The sequence below is a fragment of the Gigantopelta aegis genome, chromosome 8, assembly GCF_016097555.1.
Source record: "Gigantopelta aegis isolate Gae_Host chromosome 8, Gae_host_genome, whole genome shotgun sequence".
Classification (NCBI taxonomy): domain Eukaryota; kingdom Metazoa; phylum Mollusca; class Gastropoda; order Neomphalida; family Peltospiridae; genus Gigantopelta; species Gigantopelta aegis.
The window spans coordinates 23,066,814-23,088,650 of NC_054706.1; the positions used below are offsets into that span (position 1 = coordinate 23,066,814).

General features: G+C 40.6%; 1 protein-coding gene across 3 annotated transcripts in view; it reads right to left on the reverse strand.

The window, feature by feature from the left end:
• LOC121379058 (transmembrane channel-like protein 7) overlaps nucleotides 1–21,837 on the reverse strand; it is a 50,723-nt gene that overhangs the window by 12,177 nt on the left and 16,709 nt on the right. For 2 of the 3 annotated variants that reach the window (XM_041507514.1, XM_041507512.1), the window contains 9 exons: nucleotides 20,009–20,336; nucleotides 10,350–10,419; nucleotides 9,560–9,641; nucleotides 8,466–8,710; nucleotides 6,219–6,379; nucleotides 4,796–4,943; nucleotides 3,066–3,233; nucleotides 1,803–1,978; nucleotides 61–178 (listed from right to left, as the gene is read on the reverse strand). In XM_041507514.1, coding sequence (XP_041363448.1) covers nucleotides 61–178; nucleotides 1,803–1,978; nucleotides 3,066–3,233; nucleotides 4,796–4,943; nucleotides 6,219–6,379; nucleotides 8,466–8,710; nucleotides 9,560–9,641; nucleotides 10,350–10,419; nucleotides 20,009–20,232 — 1,392 coding nt within the window. In that variant the 5' untranslated portion in view covers nucleotides 20,233–20,336. Of the gene's footprint in view, nucleotides 1–60; nucleotides 179–1,802; nucleotides 1,979–3,065; nucleotides 3,234–4,795; nucleotides 4,944–6,218; nucleotides 6,380–8,465; nucleotides 8,711–9,559; nucleotides 9,642–10,349; nucleotides 10,420–13,485; nucleotides 13,802–20,008; nucleotides 20,337–21,837 lie in introns of those variants that run through there. The other variant, XM_041507513.1, reaches the window with a different exon arrangement.

A 21,837-nucleotide genomic window follows, 5' to 3' on the forward strand; every position in this document is an offset into this window, starting at 1 on the left:
TCAAATTAATTTGAAGAAGGTGTACTTTAAAAGTTGATCGAACATTAATTATACACCAACCTCTATTTTTGTGCAGGATCCTGTTCCAACACCGCAGGCATCTTTCGTGCTGCATGTTATTTGTGAATAAAGGGTTGCGACCAACACAGCAATGGAAGCCAGTTTGAGAAATACTGTCCTGTGAAAAGACAAATAAATTGGAATTTATTGACAAAAATTAATATCATTTAAAAAAAAAAAAAAAAAAAAAAAAATTAAAAGCACAAAATCTAAATTCAGTGGTCACTACTTTAACATATTAATGCCTGGGATCTAGTTTGGGACCTAAACGAATACTCGGTTACCAATTTATTCATTATCCTTTGTATTGCCACAAGTGGTATTGCGTACCAGTAACGTATGTTCAATATCTTTCAAAAAGAAAATTGTTTTCATCATCATCATAATCACCACTAGTACGGCTATCATCATCATGATTATCTTCATCAATTAACATCATCACCAACACCATCACAATCACCAATAACATCACCACCACCAATACCATCACCACCACCACCACCACCACCAATACCATCATCACCACCAATACCATCACAATCACCAATACCATCATCACCACCATCAATAGCACAATCACCAATACCATCATCACCACCAATACCATCACCACCACCAATGCCATCACCACCACCAATACCATCACAATCACCACCTCCACCATCATCATCGCCATCACCACCATCAATACCACAATCACCAATACCATCATCACCACCAATACCATCATCACCACCACTACCATCACCACTACCAATACCATCACAATCACCACCTCCACCATCATCATCACCATCATCACCATCAATACCACAATCACCATCATCACCACCATAAATACAATCACCATCACCATCACCACCATCACCATGACCATCATCACCACCATCAATACCACCACCACCATCAATACCACCACCACCATCACCAGTACCACCACCACCACCATCATCACCACCACCACCACCAGTACCACCATCATCATCACCACCACCATCAATACCACCACCACCATCACCAATACCACCACCACCATCACCAATACCACCACCACCATCATCATCACCACCACCACCACCATCATCAATATCACCACCTCCATCATCAATATCACCACCACCATCAATACCATCCTCACCACAATCAATACCATCACCACCACCATCATCATCATCACCACCACCATCAATACCATCACCACCACCATCATCGTAATCACCACCACCATCATCGTAATCACCACCACCACCACCATCAATACCATCACCACCACCATCATCATCACCATGCTGGCATGCCTTGGTATATATTTGTTGAGGTAGTAGATGGTATCTTGTGTACATTCGCAAGGTAAGAACGGTAAGAACATACCATTAGTAATGCAAATGTCTTTAGAAATCCGTGTAAAATGCCTATAATCATGATAATCGGTCCAAATTTTTCTATAAAACTCCTATATTGGACCTCAAAATTCCTATAAAACTCCTATATTTTGGTATGCAAATTCCTATATTTCCTATATTTTAATATGTACAAGTGGCTGGGAGGCCTGCCACAATCATCATCACAATCACCACCACTACAATCATCATCATTATCACCACCACCATCATCATCAACCACCACCACCATCATCATCATCATCAACCATCACCATCATCATCAACCACCACCACCATCATCATCATCACCATCACCACCACCACAATCATCACCACCACCATCATCATGTGTTAACTTACCTGACGAGTGTGAGCTTGATGACGAACGCCTGTGTGTACTGCTCTGCGAGGACGATGATGTCGAAGATGACGGGCACGGCGGCGTTCAGAGCGGTCAGCACGATGGAGGGCAGGTACTCGACCAGGAGCACCACGTAGGCCATGTCGCCCGTCGCGCCGCTGTTGCTGTTTAGGTACTGCAACGAAACAGTGTGGATAATACAAGCATACAAAATCACATGGACACTAATTGGTGGGTAAAGATACTTAATTGACTGAAAATCCAGTTCCGGTAATGCGGGGCAGGGGCTGTGAGGTTAAACCATGCTGGGCCCCGTTCCACGAAGCCATTTTAGCCCTAAGACCACCGTAACTGCACACCTAACATATACACTTACGGTAATCTTAGAGCTAAAATCGCTTTGTGGAACGGGGCCCAGGTCCGACAGGAACATCTGGAGTATGAGGAGGGGGGCACAATCAGCAATGGGTGGTCACATCTCTGGTGGGGGCATAAGTCATATTTGTATTTGTATTTATTTATATAAAGTAGGAAACAAAAACAACGTACATTTTCGTCCTCCAGTGGGTGGATGTGTGTGTGTGTGCCGGGGGGGGGGGGGGGGGGGCACGTGCCTCTCCCATGATTCAAATGGGCCCGCTATCTACAGTACTAAAATATATCCCAAAGTGTTCAGACTGTCACATATTATTTTGTGGAAAAGGAGGAATTATAAATTTTGTATCAATCGAAAGATAAATATATGGATATTAATTTGATGGTTCGCCCTCCTGAACAGAGCCTCTTATATTGTGAAAAAACAAACAAAAAAACTATGTAAAATCAAGTTACAACAGGCTGAAGAAGCATCCGTAAAAATTGACACTAAGTTTGGTTAATTTACAAACCTGTAACAAGTTTGGATACAATAGAGTGAAACAAGAGTCTGTGACATTGAAATACTCTTTAAAATAGACTAAAACGTCACTCCATAACCGTTACTTCTCAGACGCATGTGCGTTTTAAAAAATATGAAAAAAATGCATTTTGTGGTATTAGAAACACCAGGATGACCAGAAATACTTCGGTCGTATGGAAATGAATAATCCAAACAATATAATATAAGTAATGTTTGATTTCAGTGATCATAAACGGCTCTAATAGTGACAAATATGCTTTAGTATTAGAAAAACTAGGGTCTGTTCCTTTAAATGTGGTCCAGTGTATTAAAACAAAAAACCCAAACCCAAACAACCAACAACAACAAAAATCCTATAACTTACCACGCTAGACCACTGTGTGACGTAGAAGATGGCGTAGGCGGCGGCGCCGAGACAGGCGAGCACAAAGAAGTTGATGAGTATTCGGACGAAGTACAGCTTGCACTTCTCACACGGGTCGGCCAAGGTCTCGGCGCGCTGCTGGCTGAAGTTGTCCTCGCGGATGTCGCTCTACAGAGACACAAACAAATCAGGTGAAACACCAGGGCAGACATGGATCCAGAGAGGAGAATGGGTCGAGGGGTCTGGACCCCCTGCTCAGGACAACTTTTTTTCTCACTTATTTTAATGAATGAATAAGCACTCTTAAACATTTTTCATTTAATTAGTTGCATATATGAAGAAAAAAAAACCTGCAAAAAATATCACCACCCCATTGCAAAAATTCCGGATCCACGCTTACAGGGAGCAATATTTCAAGCGAAGCGTTGTTGAGGCTGCATGCGGCCCGACAGTGGCGTCTGATACATCCATGGGCGTCAATCCGGCTTTAAAAGTGGAGGGGACGTGTTAGTGTTTGTGTGTGCGCACACACGTGTGTGTGTGTGTATGTGTGATAAAGGAATGTCAATGAAAATCATAAAGCTACACATTAGTGGTTAAATGTTTTAGTTTTTTTTGGTTTTTTGTTATTGCTGTGTGTTTTTTTGTTGGTGGTGTTGTTGTGGTTGTTTTTGCTAAACGGACAAGTGTGGGGGGACACCTATATAGCTTGTCCCCCGGCGTTGAAAAGTGAGGGGGACACGTCCCCCCTGTCCCCCACCGATCGACGCCCATGGATACATCTGTGGCTTTTTGGGCATATCCACCATATACGATTATTTCATTGCGGCTGGCCATGAACCAGTCTAGACGCTCTCGTTGAAACTAATGTGTTTGGAATTATTTTTAACCGCACCGCACGCATACTCCGCATCCACTCTATATGAGTCTTTACGCAGAGCCGGTTTAAGGATCCGCGGTGCTTGTAGCACAAATAACAGCGGATTCCTCCTTCCCATGATATATATTTTGCAACCCCCTCGGGGAGAGGGGGAAATGACCGGGGAGGGATAAATGTACACATCACCGCGGGGACCGTAGCACGTGCTACATGTGCTTCTAGGATAAATCGGCTCTGCCTTTACGCAACTTTAATTTCATGATTTCATGAACCATTATAATATTCTAAAACAAAAGAGTTACATACTTGAGGATCATCAGAACTTTATTCGGAATGCAAATATAAACCATGTACAACCGAACGATCGGTTACCTGAGAGGAAAATCACGTAAATGTTCCGGTTACCTAACATTTTGAAATATTGTCCCCTGAAGCACGCTGTCGTAGAGTAAGAGAGCGAGAGAGGAAGAGAGAGAGGAGGGAGGGAGGGATAAGACGGAGAGAAAGACAAATAGAGAGAGAGAGAGAGAGAGAGAGAGAGAGAGAGAGAGAGAGAGAGAGAGAGAGAGAGAGAGAGAGAGAGAGAGAGAGAGAGAGAGGAAGAGAGAGAGGAGGGAGGGAGGGATAAGACGGAGAGAAAGACAAATAGAGAGAGAGAGAGAGAGAGAGAGAGAGAGAGAGAGAGAGAGAGAGAGAATGAGCACAGACGAATAACAAGATGTTTAGAAGAAAACGAGGGCAGAAAAACGTAGTAATAATGATAATAATATCTGAACTTACTATATAAAATATACAACCTATATAATACAAAATCACATTAACATTAATTACGGCACTAATTTTCGCTTACCACTATGTCGTAGTAAATGCTCTTGTGCGCTATCCTGGCGTACTTGGAGTCAGTGATGGCGTAATCCCAGCTAGCGAACACCATGTTACAGTATTGGAAACTGGACTCCGGGTCGAGCACGATCGCCTCTCGAAAACTCTTACCCGTGCTGAAAGATAGACAAAAATTACAGGACTCGAAATGGCGACCTGTGAAAAGCAGCTAATTTGTGAGACCTAGCAGGTGAAATACAAATTCACCTGCTAAAATTACAACTGAAACCCCCCCCCCAAAAAAAAAAAAAAAAAAAAAAAAAAAAAAAAAAAACAACAACCCGCGGGTCGTTTTTCAAGAGACAGATGTATGTACGATCATCTCATCTTCTGTTTAGCAGAGGCTAAGCTCGAGATTCTGTTATATTTTAAGTTTATAATATTCTAAAATCTAACTCAGAGATCCTCACCTTCCACACACTGTCCCAAACCCTCCACTCATTCCGTCCTATCTTATTTTCAGCAGGCTATATATACTTTTTCTTAGCAAGCCATATATATATATATTTTTTTTTTAGGGAAGGGGTTACACTCCAGAAATGTTTTATTTAACGACGCACTCAACACATTTTATTTACAGTTATATGGCGTGAGGCATATGGTTAAGGACCACACAGATTTTGAGAGGAACCTGCTGTCGCCACTACATGGGCTACTCTTTCCAATTAGCAGCAAGGGATCTTTTATTTGCGCTTCCCACAGGCAGGATAACACAAACCATGGCCTTTGTTGAACCAGTTATGGATCACTGGTCCGTGCAAGTGGTTTACACCTAACCATTGAGCCTTGCGGAGCACTCACTCAGGGTTTGGAGTCGGTATCCGGAACCCAGTACCTACCAGCCTGTAGACCGATGGCCTAACCACGACGCCACCCAGGTCGGTTCCTACGGACCTGTGCCCCGTTCCACGAAACGATCTTAGCGCTAAAATCACCTTAAAGGGACAGACCGTAGTTTTTAAACACTACAGCATATTTGTTACTATTAAAGCCGTTTATGATCACTGAAATAAAACATTACTTATATTTTATTCTTTAGATTATCTCATTTCCGTAGAACCAAAGTGTTTGTGGTCATCCTGTTGTTTCTAATATCACACAATGCATTTTTTTCATATTTAAAAAAAACCCCACGTGTGTCTGAGAAGTAGCGATTATTGATTCGAGTTCTAGTCTATTTTTTAAAGAATATTTCCTGTTTCAGCGTCACAGACTCTTGTTTCACTCTTTATCCAAGAGTGTTACACGTTTGAAGATTAACTAAACTTAGTGTCCATTTTTTATGAGTTGAAACTAGGATCTGCGCCTTTAAGTGCGTAACTACCTTATGTACTTGAGATGATCTTTGTGCTAAGATCGCTTCGTAAAACGGGGCCCTGCTGTACACTTACTATTTGGCCATCACGATGAGACAGACGAGCAGACAGGCGACTGATCCGACGACGTAGGCCAGCGGCAGGTTGTAATCGTAGTTGTAGGACGTCCCCGTGCCGTCCAGCAGTCGAATCCCGGCGTAGTAGCCGTAAAACATGTACGTCTGCTCCATCCAACCCTGCAAGCACCGACGACGACGACGGTTAGGTCTACATATTTGTTTACAAATTGTCAATACAAGGGTTTTAAAACAAAAACTAATATTATAGTGAACCATCCAACTTTCAGTTGTTATTGCATGCTTTATATTTCTATAAAACATTCATTGATTCAATAATCCTAACTCTTCATTAACTAACGACCGCCGGTAGTAGGGGTGCATAGTAGGTGGTTACAAGTGCCTCTTAACAATGCCAGACGTAACTACTGAACACTCCCCGAAGTGGTCAGACTAACCCCACAGCTAAAAGCTGATGGGGAATGGCAGGTGTGTGGCACAGATAGTCACAAGAGACAAGCACCTGTCGCGGTTGGAGAGACAAGGACTGGGATGTGGAGGTGGACAGCGAAAGAACTTGAAAGATATGAGTAGTTGCCAGATCGAGAAGAAATGAAATGGAATTCAAAGGAAAGGGGGGGGGGGGGCGAAAAAATCAGGAAAGCATTATAGAAATTTAAAGAAAATTCTCTTCTTAATTGTTTAAGGAGTATTAGACTATTAACTACTCAGTTGCCCCCCCCCCCCCCCCCCCAACAAAATCCTAGCTATGACCCTGTAATCGAAAAATCGAACCGAAAAACAACAACAAAAAAACACAAAACAAAACCGAACCGTCCCATCCCTAGCTCTAACCAGGACCAACAGAAGAGGGGTGTGTGAGAAAGGAATGACAGAGGTAGATGAACGCTAGGAAGCAATCAAAATAATGAGTTTAGCGCAATACAACTGGCTTAACGTAGGCTAGTTTTGTTTTTGTTTTTCATGAGCGTTCGCGAATGATTTCACTGTTACCACTCTCCAATTACTGTCATGTAATAACGTTAAGCACACAAACAATGAGTGTAGTATTAAAGGTTTCGAAACTTCCCGAAGCGAGAGATACGTGTACAGTCTGTACATAGCGCAAATTCCATTTGTCCGTATATCTGCGTATATGTATACGTAATCCATCACACATAGATACGCAGTTACAGACGCATCGCATACGCACATCCGTACGGAAACACATAAATGACATTTAATCAACCTATTTGCACAGAAAGTGATTGTTATGGATTACTCATTACGGATTACGCATTACGAATTTATCATTATGTACACGCATACGGATGATGGACAAAGAATCAGTGGCCAATTTCACAAAACATCGTAAGCGTAGTTTTGCACGTAAACGTAGATCTACAACTAAACCACAATTCTTATTACTATTATATAGTTTAACAAATATAGTTAGAACACATATTTGATTTCCTTTTGTTCTTAAAATACTTCAGCTGCGGCAATGATGTAATGTTATGCGTAAAATGGATGCCAAACACGTGTAAACGTATGGCCGGTATATCCGTAAGTCGCAGACGTGAACTTACGATGTTTTGTGAAATTGGCTCCAGACCACTAAATCTTTACCCCAGACCACTAAATCTTTAGCGGACGACGTCGGGTTGATAAATCTCTGTTCCCTGGGATAACCCGAGCACTAGATATTTAGCGGACGACGTCGTGTTGATAATTAACTCACCAACCCTTGGAAGAACACCAACACTAGATCTTTAGCGGACGACGTCGTCTTGATAACAAATCGTCTTGATATAATAACTCATCGTCCCTGGAAGAACCCCAACACTAGATCTTTAGCGGACGACGTCGTGTTGATAACAAATCGTCTTGTTGTAATAACTCATCGTCCCTTGGAAGAATCCCAACACTAGATCTTTAGCGGACGACGTCGTGTTGATAACAAATCGTCTTGATATAATAACTCACTGTCCCTGGAAGAACCCCAACACTAGATCTTTAGCAGACGACATCGTCTTGATAACAAATCGTCTTGATATAATAACTCATCGTCCCTGGAAGAACCCCAACACTAGATATTTAGCAGACGACGTGGTGTTGATAACTCGCCGTGCCTTGGAAGACACAATCTTGATATAATTAACTCACCGTCCCTTGGAAGAACCCCAACACTAGATATTTAGCAGACGACATCGTGTTGATAACTCACTTTCCCTTGTAAGAAACAGTTTTGATATAATTAACTCACCGTTCCCTGGAAGAACCCGAGCACTAGATCTTTAGCAGACGACGTCATGTTGATGGTGTAGGCGGCCGAGCAGGTGTACGCGAGCTGGACAGCGCTGTCGGTGCTAGAGACGCTGTAGTCGACGGTGGGCAGCAGGGCCCTGGGGACAACGAGGAACCCCGTGAGCAGGACGAACAGCAGCATGTTGAGGCCGAACATCCAGCGCAGGAAGACGAAGTAGGACAGCACGCCAGAACCGTGGTGACCTAGACACAGTGGAAGGAAGGAAATGTTTTATTTTTAACGACGCACTCAACACATTTTTATTTACGGTTATATGGCGTCGGACATATGGTTAAGGACCACACATATATTGAGCAAGGAAACCCACTGTCGCCACTTCATGGACTACTCTTTTCAATTAGCAACAAGGGATCTTTTATATGCACCATCCCACAGACAGGATAGCACATACCACGGTCTTTGATATACCAGTCGTGGTGGACTGGCTGGAGTGAGAAATAGCCCAATGGGCCTACCGACGGGGATCGATCCCAGACCGACGGCGCATCAAGCGAACGCTTTACCACTGGGCTACGTACCGCACTTGTACACAGTGGCTACACACTTTAAATTTCCATCCAGTAAAACAGTTAATATAAGTGGGGTTTTGGTCAATAATTCCAGTTTTTCTTATTGATGTAAGACCTTGCCATTTATGAGGAGCTATCATTTCATTTCAACTTATTTTCGTGCTTATATCCAATTAAGGTTGAAGCACGCTGTCCTGGGCACATACCTCAGCTATCCGGGCTGTCTGTCCAGGACAGTGGGTTAGTGGTTAGTGAGAGGGAAGAGAAGAGGGTGTAGTGGTCTTACACCTACCCACTGAATCGTTAAAACTCGATCTGGGTGGGACCCGGTACCGGGCTGCGAACCCAGTACCTACCAGCCTTATGTCCGATGGCTTTAACCACGACACCACTGAGGCATTTTAAACTAATAATTATTGTCAAATTATTTCACGGAAGCGTTTGTTATTCAAGAAAGTACTTCGCGTTTGGTTTGTGTTTAATTATCTGGGTATTTAAACGATATTTGGAACCCCAGCTCACCCTCTATCCAGTGTAATGAACTGCCCCACATTTCCAGTCGAGACTTCATCTCCGAACAGGACAGTTTGAATCGTCTCCATGACTGAAATAATAAAATTATACGTTATTTCACAGCTAAAGCAACAAAAGAGATAAAAACAAAACAAAGGCAAATAAATAAATTAATTAATTAATTAATTAATTAATAACAATAATAACAATTAAAAATAAAATATTTAAAAACAAAACAAAACAAGAAAACAAATATTCAGCCAAAACTGTCGTTAGATATGATAAGTAAATGAATGTTATATTGTTCAAAGTTACTTATTCTTTTAATTCCATTTGATTGTTTTGATTTTTAAAAACCGTTTGGAAGACAATTTTTATTTAAAAAAACAACAAAAAAACCCAAACATTATTGTTATTTAAGAACTATTTTGTTTTGGTGTATAGATATTGTAGGCGACAAGGCATTCAAAACGTGTGGACATTCTACTCTGGAAAACGGTAACATTGTGAAATAAAACGGTTCATTTCATTAACCTTTCGTTTTATGCGGATTGCAGGATAAATAAAATAACTGGTTACTGTCTTAAGATATCGGCTTTATCCACCTTAAGTCGAATGGTCAATGTCATTCTAACCTTCGTATGATAAAGCCGATATCTTAAACTGTTTAAAGGATACCGCGAATGGTACACAGAAATGTTGTTTGTTATTAAAAATAATTAATAATGCTATTATACGTCTTTAAAAATATCACATTAATAAATAAAGTCTTTCCGATAAAGCGTTACTTGTCACTAACCAGTCTCATGTAGTACTTGTACGCGCGACATCCACCAGTTTTTTTCACAGTCTCAGAAAATATTTTATCTCTGAAAAAAGAAAAGAGAGAAAAAGATTATCAGTGTGGTTTAACAATAACAAAACGAAATACCGGAATTATGGTTTTACATGTTTCAAACTTATTCGCTAAATCCATGTAAGTTGGTGATGAGCAACTAATTTCAAAAGTAATAAAACATATTAGACCATGGAAAGAAAAAAAGTTTAGTATTTTTTAACACCACTAGAACACATCGGCTATTGGATGTCAAACATATGGTCATTTTGACACAGTCATAGAGAGGAAACCCGCTACATTTTTCCATTAGCAGCAAGGGGTCTTTTATATACACCATCCCACAGACAGGATATCACATACCACGGCCTTTGATATACCAGTCGTAGTGCACTGGCTGGAACGAGAAATAGCCCAATGGGCCCACTAACGGGGATCGATCCCAAACCGACCGCGCATCAAGCGAGCGCTTTACCACTGGGCTACGTCCCGCCCCACCAAGGAAAGAAGTATCTTAGGTTGTCGCCACCGTACCAGGTGCGTGTGCAGGGGAAGGTTTTTTGAGGGATCAAAACTCCTCCCTACTCAAGCAAATTATCTTTTTTGTTGAATATATTTTTCGGTGGAGCATGACTCGACCCCCTATAAACTTCGGTCATCACAGTTTTTACTCCCCCACCACACGTACACACTGCTAAAATACCTGCACAGGTGTCTGCGTACACATCATTAAAAAAAAAACCCCAGAATTCCCGTACATAAATAATTTTAATTCAATATCCCAAATTCACTTGCATTCTAATACACAAATATGTACATGGAGTTGTATTGATAAACAAAACCAAACGCCGTTCATACGATTTCTTAAACGGTTATGTGGTTCATACTTGTAATCTATAGTCCAGTATTATAACGTTTACTTCTTGAATAAATACATATATAATAAAATATGGCACATTTTTGTTTTGGATTTTGACACAATACTTTTTTTTTCGGGCGCTTATGTGCTAATATCGATCAGGGGTTTTTTTGTGTGTTTTTTTCGTTTAATTCGTATAAAAATGGGAGTCTGTACGCCTATTACCAATAGCCCTTCCAATAGCTGTTTAATCATGGATGCGCCATTAAATAAAACATTTCTTTCTTTCTTTCTTTCCTTTTTTCCAATAGCCTATATATATATATATATATATATATATATATATAGTTCATTCATTCAATAATTAATTTAATCAATCAGTCAGTCGGTCAATTCATTAATTTATTTGCTTGATCGATGGTCTGGTCGTAATTTTGTTTATTTTCTATTCAACGTTATAGCATCCGATACAATAGCTGCATACAGGCAGTATAACCGATACGATTAAATGAATGGACATATGTGATTATGTTCCAACGTTGTGAATATCTAGTGCCCATGAACAATTTCCTGCAACCTGACATTGCCCAGGAACTTTGAAGGGTATTATACATTTTTAATTCACGCACTGATTACGTTCTTTTGACAGCAAGCCCCAATAACCCGACTTGCGTGGTCCACATAATCAATAAAATCAATAAAAGTATTTACCGGGATAATGGAGCGGAACAAAAACACCAGAAGCAGGTAACAATACCAGTCGTTTGACCGAATACCGAGTGTGGAGCTGAGAGAGAGAGAGAGAGAGAGAGAGAGAGAGAGAGAGAGAGAGAGAGAGAGAGAGAGAGAGAGAGAGAGAGAGAGAGAGAGAGGTGGGGGGGGGGTGAAGTACAATTTACATATTTGATTATTAAAGTCAACATTTTGGATCCTTTGAAATTTCTGCCGTTAGGTTTAATCTAGTCACAATTGTTATAATTCACGTGAAGTTTCAAACGACAAATCACATGGATTTGGATATGAATACTAGTATTATAACACAATAAAGTTAATTGCAAATTTTTATAGATTAACAAAACTAACAGCTGGAAACTGCATAATACTGACAAATAAACATTGCTAACTTTTATTTTGAAAGCCGTTCTTTTTTGTTTTGTACTATTAAACTCAGAATAAAATTGCTGTTGCCATTATTAATTATATGAGGTCTATTCACTAATTATTACATGAACTTGATATTTAAACGTCAAAACGTTTATTACTCGGGTTCTTGCTAAACGTGTTTTTGAAATCAAGAATACTTTCATTCGCTAAACAGGTTTAGCTGACCACGCTTTTGTTTGAGCAAAAACATGTTTTTCACTTCTTTATTCGTTCAATTTAAAATAGTCTATATCTTCATTTTAATAAACAAAATTAGAACAGACTTTCGTCAAACAAACTTTGTTCCGGAAACCCATATTTGCCAGGGCTTAATTCTTTTGGATATAAAAAATTATTTCTATTCGGGATGTCCTACTTTCATATTATGATATGGAATCCCGTTAGTGAAAAAAAAAGAATCTGGAACTGGCAGATATGGGCTTCCGTACTTTGTCCCACCTGTGTTTGGTCCATCTTAATTTGCTACCACAAATGTACTCTTGCCTAAACTCTTCTTTAAGAGCACCGTAGAGCATGCTGCTCCTCAAAATACGACTCCCGAAAATAACACGGCAACTACTTGTATTTAAATGAGATTTGTGTCAGAAAAACGTGTCACACTACTAAAGCACATGCTGTCGATGAGGTGGCCTTCGAACCCGTCACATTAAAGAAACAGTTTGAAACGTGATATATGTGTCATCAAGTTGTAAAGAGCATAGAAAACAAGTAGCAGGGACTGGGATGGCGGGGGTGGGTTGAGTATGGTGGATCATTCTCCAAAATGGTCTCAAAGGGACGGTTGTAAGGGTTGACATGGGGCACAGAGAGATTTAACTGTGACAGAAGAGCTTTTGTATAGATTTCAATTATATACATGTATATATATTTTTTAACTTTGAAAAAAGAAGAAGAAGAGTTTACCAACATCCTTTGAAACAAATACAGTTTCCAAAATGACATAGATTTTATATATAAATGTATATATGCTAAACATATATGTTACAATTTCAATCTATTATTTGTAGATTTGTTTACAAGACGTGCACAGTTTATCAAAAAAAAAAAAAAAAAAAAAAAATACTCAAATCATTATACCGCTTTCGTTCTGACAAAGGCTTCGTCTTTCTGAAAGGAGCAACCTTCCCGTGGAAAATGGCATCCAGTTCTTCATACAACACTTTCTTGTTGCCCCGAACCTTGTTCACCTTTTCGTACTTTACGGCGAACATCTTTAATCTGTCAATGTTTGTCTTGTGCTTTTCCGCGTGGCCGTTCTGGGCCAGTCCGCTCGATGGCTCTGCATGGAGACTAATTGTCTCGATGCTCTCCGTAGGAGAAACCTGATTATTTCTCGACAGCATTTTCAATGATGTCTTCTTGTTAACTACCTCTGAATTACCACTGTACTTGTGGATTACTTCTAGACAGAATCTTCAATGATGTCTTCTTATTAAGTTTAACTACATCTAAATTACCACTGTACTTGTGGATTATTTTTAGACAGCATCACTTATTTGTGAATGATTCGTCGACACCATACCCAAAAACTCCTTGATTACCACTGTACTTGTGAATGATTTCTAGACAGAATCTTCAATGATGTATTCTTGTTAAGTACTCCTAGATTTACACTGTACTTGTAAAATATTTCTAGACAGAATCTTGAATGATGTTTTCTTGTTAACTTCCCATTAATAATCACTGTACTGGTCAAGAATTTCAAGACACTATATCCAGTGATGTTTTTTTCTTAACTACTCATAGATTATCACTGTACTTGCGAATGATTCCTCAACAACATATTCCAAGATGTTTTCTTGTTGACCTCCCCTAGATTGTCATTTTACTTTTGGATGACTTCAAAACACCATATGTAATAATGTTTGCTTCTCAACTACCCAAACAGTATAATCACTTTGGTTGCAAATGATTCTTCATCAGTATATCCAACGATATGTTCTTGTCAGCAACACCAAAATTATCACTTCACTTGTAGAAAATTAATAAACAACAATCCTAGAATAGTTTTTCTTTTGTCAACCCGTGGGTGTCACTTCGTTATCACCTCGCGTGCCAAGGAGTTTCAGCTGGCTTCGCCATGATATTTTCTTATCGACCACTTCCAGTTATCACTTATTTATCACAATGCATATCCGGCAGCTTGTAAACTTGAACACAATAAACGTAACCGTAAACAAATTGAATCAAAAAGGGGAGTTTACAAATATCTACGCACTGCAATAAAAATATACAATGATTTTGCATGATGTCACAAAAAGTAATTCTCCCACATACGTCAGTTAATATTTCCATGGAAGCGCAAACACTACAGTGCGTGACAATCGGTAAGAGTCCTCCATGTTGGCCGATTGTTACGTAACCAGCAGGAACAAGTCGTGCTTAATTAACGTGGTTACCAGGGATCTACTGACACATTAATAATCCAATTTATCCTCGGTGGCGCGCGATCCGTCTGTAGTGTAACGGTCGTTAATGAACGCATTCAACTGGTGATGTCAGACTGACCAAAACTAACTCATGCCTAGCTCTTTAGGTATTTGTCCTGTTTGTATTGTATTGTATTGAAATCAAAGGAAAAGTTGTTTATATTGTTTTAAAGCAGCGGCTTTTCCATTTACGGACTCTCAAAACGAGAGCTCAGTACTTTACTAACTGAGCCAATAAGGACATTCCCAGAAGCTACTGCCCTTAATACCCACTACTACATACCCACACCCACCTCCCTCGAATGATGCTACGTCCCGGAAGCTGTGGGCCACGGGCAAGTACTCTACCAACTGAGGTAATAGGAAATTCCCAGAAGCTACTGCCAGTAGGAGCACTTAATACCAACACTACTACATACCCTTCCCCACTTCCCTCAAATGACGCTACGTCCCGGAGCTGTGGACCACGGGCAGTTGAACTGTTACGGATCCTTACTGGGTTCTAATTGTATTCTTGTGTTAATTAGAACACACTCAGTCCCTGTGTCGGCTGAGGGGATTCAAACCACAGACTCTTGGGATGAGAGTCCAGCACTTTACTGACTGAGCTAGTTAAATAATAGGAAAATTCCCATTAATAGCTACTGCCAGTAGGAGCACTTTATACCAACACTAGTACTTTAGTATTAGGGGAAATCAACCATGTCGTCCCTGCCGTTTCCTACATAATAACAAGGCGATGATTATGAAGGAAGGAAGGAAATGTTTTATTTAACGACGCACCCAACACATTTTATTTATGGTTATATGGCGTCAGAAATATGGTTAAGGACCACACAGATATTGAAGGAGGAAACCCGCTGTCGCCACTTCATTGGCTACTCTTTTCGATTAGCAGCAAGGGATCTTTTATATGCACCATCCCATAGACAGGATAGCACATACAACGGCCTTTGGTGTACCAGTCGTGGTGCACTGGCTGTAGCGAGAAATAACCCAATGTACCCACTGATGGGGATCGATCTCAAACCGACCGCGCATCAAACGAGCGCATTACCACTAGGCTACGTATCTCCCCGATGATTATGATTCATTGATTGAATAGTACATCGGAGTTCGGAGTAATGATTAACGTGCACACCCAGAGCAAGCTGTTGCAGCACACGCCTATTTTGGGCACAGGTACCGGCCTCGATCGGTTTCTCTGTTCAAGACAGGAACGATGGGGGAGGGTGGAGGAGGGACCGCCTGCACTGGCAGGTGCAAGGGAGCACCAGCAGCCCGACCGTGATCGGTAGCAGGCGAGGGTGTGTGTGTGTGTGTGTGTGTGTGTGTGCGTGCGAGGGTGTCTATGTGTGTGCGCGCGCGTGTGTGTGCGTGTGTGAGTGCGTGTGAGTGTTTGTATGAGTGTGTGTGTGCGCGCGCGTGTGTGTGTGTGTGTGTGTGTGTGTTGGTGCTATGAAATTTGGAATGTCCCGTAGGATTAAGTCCAAAGAGAAAGGGTGCGCGTTTTGATGAAGGAAATTAGGCGTAATTTGGAACGGTCGATCTAATGGAAAGGGTTACGAGCTACGAGTAGGTTTGGATATTAGTAGGAATAGTACATGTATACCACTGGCTTTATAATACAAAAACAAAAAACACCCCCCCCAACCCCTCCCCCACCCCCCAACCCCAACAAACAAAACAACAACAACAACAACAAAACAACAACGCTAGAATATACCACAGTCTTTGAAGAACTGGTTAACACAGGAAATAATCCAGAAGGTATAATAAAGGCGATTGACACGGCCACAAATCGGATTTCAGTCGGAAGCACTACATGAACGTTACCCAATAGGATCAGCGGCACATTGATATGCCAGTTACGTGATCATCTGCAACCTGCAGCTGTCTAGGTACTCCAGGCTTTTCACGATTAATTAGTGAGCCATGCACGTTTGAACTGTTGGATTTGTTATGCACAGCTACCCCACCCTCACCCCCACCCACCCCATGCTCTGGACTAAGCCCCTGACAATACCGGACGCAGAGTCCATAGGAGAGTTGCCTGGACCGTGACTGCGTATGAACATTGACAAGATGTTTGGAACGGGATTGTATTAACTCAGTTTACAATACAATACAACACAACACAATACAATACAATCTTTATTGCAACTCTTGTATGTATGTATACATTGGTCAAGAGATATATTTCCCATTAAAAACTCACTGAAAGGCATTTAACGATGAAAGTCAGAAAACGGTTGACTGGTCAGAGCTAGGACACACCGAAGGTTAAGTAAATAGTGAATAATACACGAGTGGCCGTTAGATACCATTTTTCTCACAACCAGTTGTTTTTAAACGGTATCTAACGGACGCGAATGTATTATTCTATTTTTGACATATCCTCGAAAACCAGGTTTAAAGCAAATTTTAACATCTTTTTTACTAAGAGTTAGCTAACTTACGCGTCACAGACAAATGATTGTCTTGTTTACTATACGTCACAGGTGTAATCGATCGTGCTGTTTTTCCATTGGATGCATGACATCGGTGACCTGGTCATCACCTAGGATCAGCCAATCGTATGTCTTGAAATTGTTAATACACGTACCTGTGTAAACAAGTATGTGTTATCAAAAATAACGAATGATGTTCTCACCGACAGGTGTGTACGAAAGAATGTTCCTTATGGACTTAAAATGTTGTCTCGTCCATAATTCTGTCATAAAGCTCGTTACTTGTTAGATAGAAACCTACATGTTGATTAAATAGGCTTTCTTTCCCTCAAGTTGAATGTGAAAGATAGAGATCTGTAAACATAGGGAAAATATAGGTTTGGGCTGGGTTGAGCTGCAAAGTCGAGCATAGTGGTATGGGTTTAACGTCATCGTATTTCTGGAAGCATTCAAAGCCTGCCACCGCAATCCGAATCACACAAAAAGTATTGATGGCGATGGAAATAACCGTAAATAGATTATACCACGATACCCAGGTCTTTATAGCCGTTGAAAAAAACCCCAGTGTATTGATAGACGCTAAACGCTAAATATCTGTACATACAAACACACTCACACAGGTACAATAATCATAGTGAGAAAAGATTAAAATTACAAGAAAAAATCCATTTCGGTTATCACAGACACTTAAACACCGGAAGTATTGGGGGATTGAGATAAAAAAAAAAATCCGATTGTATCTGACCTTTCGCAAACCAATTGTCAGCTACAAGTATTTTGCATTTGCTAACGGAATATAACGCTGAGTTAAAAAAAAAAGTTTAAAGGATAGATTTAATTTAGTACTAGAAACAATTTCGCAACTGAAAATCTAAATATAGTTCCACTATACACGTCATCTAATTGGCGAATAGCTTAGTATTTTGTTTCGCGGGAAGTACAACATATTCAGTTCATTTTAACACTTAAAACTGGATGTACTTTAAAACTCATTTAGTTTAGACGGGGGTGGGGAGTGGGGTGGGGGTAATAATTGGTTAATGCAAGTGGATTCTTAAATGCAACATAGGCGTCCTGAGCGAGGGGATGTGATGTGATGTGATGTAGGGAATACTGCCACCCCCTCCCAACTATAAACATTATGCAATTAAAAATAAAATTATTTTATATAACTGACCTCCACCACCACCCCCAACAAGTTGGTATTATCTTTCGTCGCGTATGTACAAATATATACTTGTAAAAACCCCCCCCCCCCAAAAAAAAAAAAACCCCAAAAAAAAAAACCCACCAAGAAAATAACAACCCCCCCCCCCCCCCCCCCCGCAACAAAAAACAAACAAAACAAAAACACAACAACCAAACAAACAAATAAACCAAACAATAAATAGCTTCCAGTTTTATAGCCCTCATTTCTAGTCGGTTTTTATCCCCCTACATTAATTTTACCATCCGGTCAATGTGAAAAGACCATTTCCCGGTTAATTGCAACTGAATGGCAGTCAAGGTAATAATAGCAATAGGTTCTACACTGTTACATACGCCGTGTATGCTACTTTCCGTCACCGGCCCATTGTCTTCAGTTATCGGAAACCACCCGATAACATTACAGCGCGAAAGCATTATCGTGTTGACTGTAGGAAATAAATGCCAATAAGACATTCGGTTAAATGTTGGCATGTAGCTCGGTTGCAGAACACCCGCAGTTAGTGAAGTTTGTTTTCTGTTTAACTTGAGCACATTGATTAATTAATCATCAACTATTTGATGTCAAACATATGGTAATTCTGACACGTAGTCATCAGAGGAAACCCGCCACAATTTTCTATTAGCAGCAAGGGATCTTTTATATGCACTTTCCCACAGACAGGAAAGCACATACCACGGTCTTCGACTAGTTGTGGTGCACTAGTTGGAACGTGAAACAACCCAATCAGTTGAACGGATCCACCGACACTTTACATCAGAGGATGTGGTATGTACTGTCCCGTCTACGAGCGCTGATGATAAAGGGGGTACGATCTAGCTCAGTTGGTAGAGCGCTTGCCTGAAATGTTTGTGTTGTGGGATCAACAACGTGACTGAACACATTCTCCGATTGTTTCCCCTCCCCCATCCCATCGAGTGCCCCATGACTGGTATATTAAAGGTCTGTCCTGTCTGTGGGAAAGTGCATATAAAATATCTCTTGCTGCTAATGGAAAAATGTAGCCGGTTTCCTCTAAGAGTTCGTTTAAGAAATGACCAAATGTTAAACAAAATCGAGTAGCCGATGATTAATACACCACTGTGCTCTTGCGGTGTCGTTGAACATAACAAGCGCCGAGTACGGCCCGCCAATCAAAACATAAGCAATACGAATAATGCTAGAATCAGACCTCCAACTGTCACGACGGAGTTGGCCAACTCGTCGATCTCACGACTTCTACAACTATTCAAGTGCTAGTCTGAGCACTGTTTACAACTCGATTCTCATCGTATACAACTCCTGGACAGTAAATCTGGCGCAAATCAGAATTCGCGCCCAGGATGGACGTGCCTCAACCTTTAGTGGATATGTGCACGTTAATAGAGTTATCCTTCCTTCCTACAACTCCTACGACCGATTAATTGTTAATCTGAACGCACCCGTCGTAAGTCGGGGGAAACTGCAACGCAACCGACGAGTCAACCAACTCCGTCGTGACAGCTAACAGTTTGATACTAGCGTGACGTACGAACCTGAGTTGTTTCTTGACGTTCATTGGTCGACAGACGGACTTGAGCGTCATCAGTGCCTCCCACTGCTGTTCCTCGTCATCGATGTCGTCCAGGTCTATACCACGTGACAGGAACTTCTGCATCTCCAGGTCGAGCTCGGCGTCTGAACTGACGACCTTTGACCCGCCCTGAGGGTAAACCTTGTTGTGCCGGCTCATGGCCACGCTCTTCCGGCGACGATTCATTTCACTCTGTCCTTGTCTTTTTTGATGGCTGGGGAGTCTCGATATTAAATGGTGGATGTCCTCCTTTTCGGTTTTGTAGCGTCGCAAACTGACTGCAGAGACGGCTGGAAAAAAATATATATATTAGAAATTAACCTGAATGTCAAAATTATTACATTATTAAATCTGAAAGACAAAATCCCATTAACTTGTTCAAATCGTATTTCTGCAGGAGCCAGAGGTTAAAGGGAAGTTTTGACAAGTTCGGTCGTGACAGTTCCCATGTTTCGTTGCCAGACTTAATGTTCAACGAGCCGTTTTTCACTAATCTACTTTGGCTGGTTCGCGAAGTGGTCATTCGGTTTAATGTGTAGCGTAAAAATCATTCCAGTAAAATGTTAGCGACAAACAGCTGGCTGAACATACGTCAGGGGTGCATTCACCGAAGGGAGGACTGCCACTGGCCAGGATCTGTGGGAACAGTGCAGATAAAATCCTTCCACTTTATGCCATTGAAAATAATTTCTATGTCAGAATATATTCTGTAATAAATATTATATCGAGAGGGTCACGTGACTTCTAGTTTTAAGGAGTACTCTCCCATGACAACTACCATGTAAAAATCAGCGTAGGTTGACTATTACCATTTTCTGTTCGTCACCGTTATGCCAGAGCACCGCCTCGTGTTGCTGTTATACAAGTGGCGGCAGGCCTATACCACGTGCACAGTTGTTATTAGTACTAAATACTGTAACAAGTAACTTCAAACCAATGAGTTATTAATAAAACTGCAGAGGTCAATCTACTTGTAATCATCAACGAAGAATTTCATACGGCATTTTATAATTTTGTATCATTGTTTTGGATTTTTTTAAATGAGGCATTATTTCCTAAACCAAACTATATTAAGACAACTTGCGGTGCAGAGACTTAAAGGGACATACCCTAGTTTTTAAACACTAAGGTATATTTTTCACTATTAGAGCCGTTTGTGATCACTGAAATCAAATATTACTTACATTTTATTGTATAGATTATCCATTTCCGTACAAACGAAGTGTTTCTGGTCATCCTGGTGTTTCTAATACCACATAATGCATTGTTCATATTTTTAAAAAAGCACGTGCGTGTGAGAAGTACTGATTATTGAATCGCGTTTTAGTCTATTTTTAAGGGTATTTCAATGTCACAGACTCTAATGTATCCAAATTTCTTACAGGTTTGTAAATTAACCAAACTTAGTGTCCATTGTTATGGGTTGAAATTAGTGTTTAGATGAAAACTATGCCTTAGTGTTTAAAAACTAGGGTCTATCCCTTTAACAAGATGGGAGTAAATAGAGAATAACTGGTTACTCAGGCCGACTTCGCCATTTTAACCGTCGCTGGATAAAGCCGATATAGGCCTATCTTAAGGCAGTATATTTTATTTATCCTGCAATCCACATAAAACGAAAAACTAATTAAATGAACTGTTTTATTTCAGAACTTTACCGTTTTCCAGAGTAGTTTGTCCATACGCGTTGAATGTCTTGTCAACTATAATATCCATACACCAAAACAAAATTATGTCTTATGGTTAAATTATTGTAATGGTCTACAAAACGGTTTTTAAAAAATCAAAACA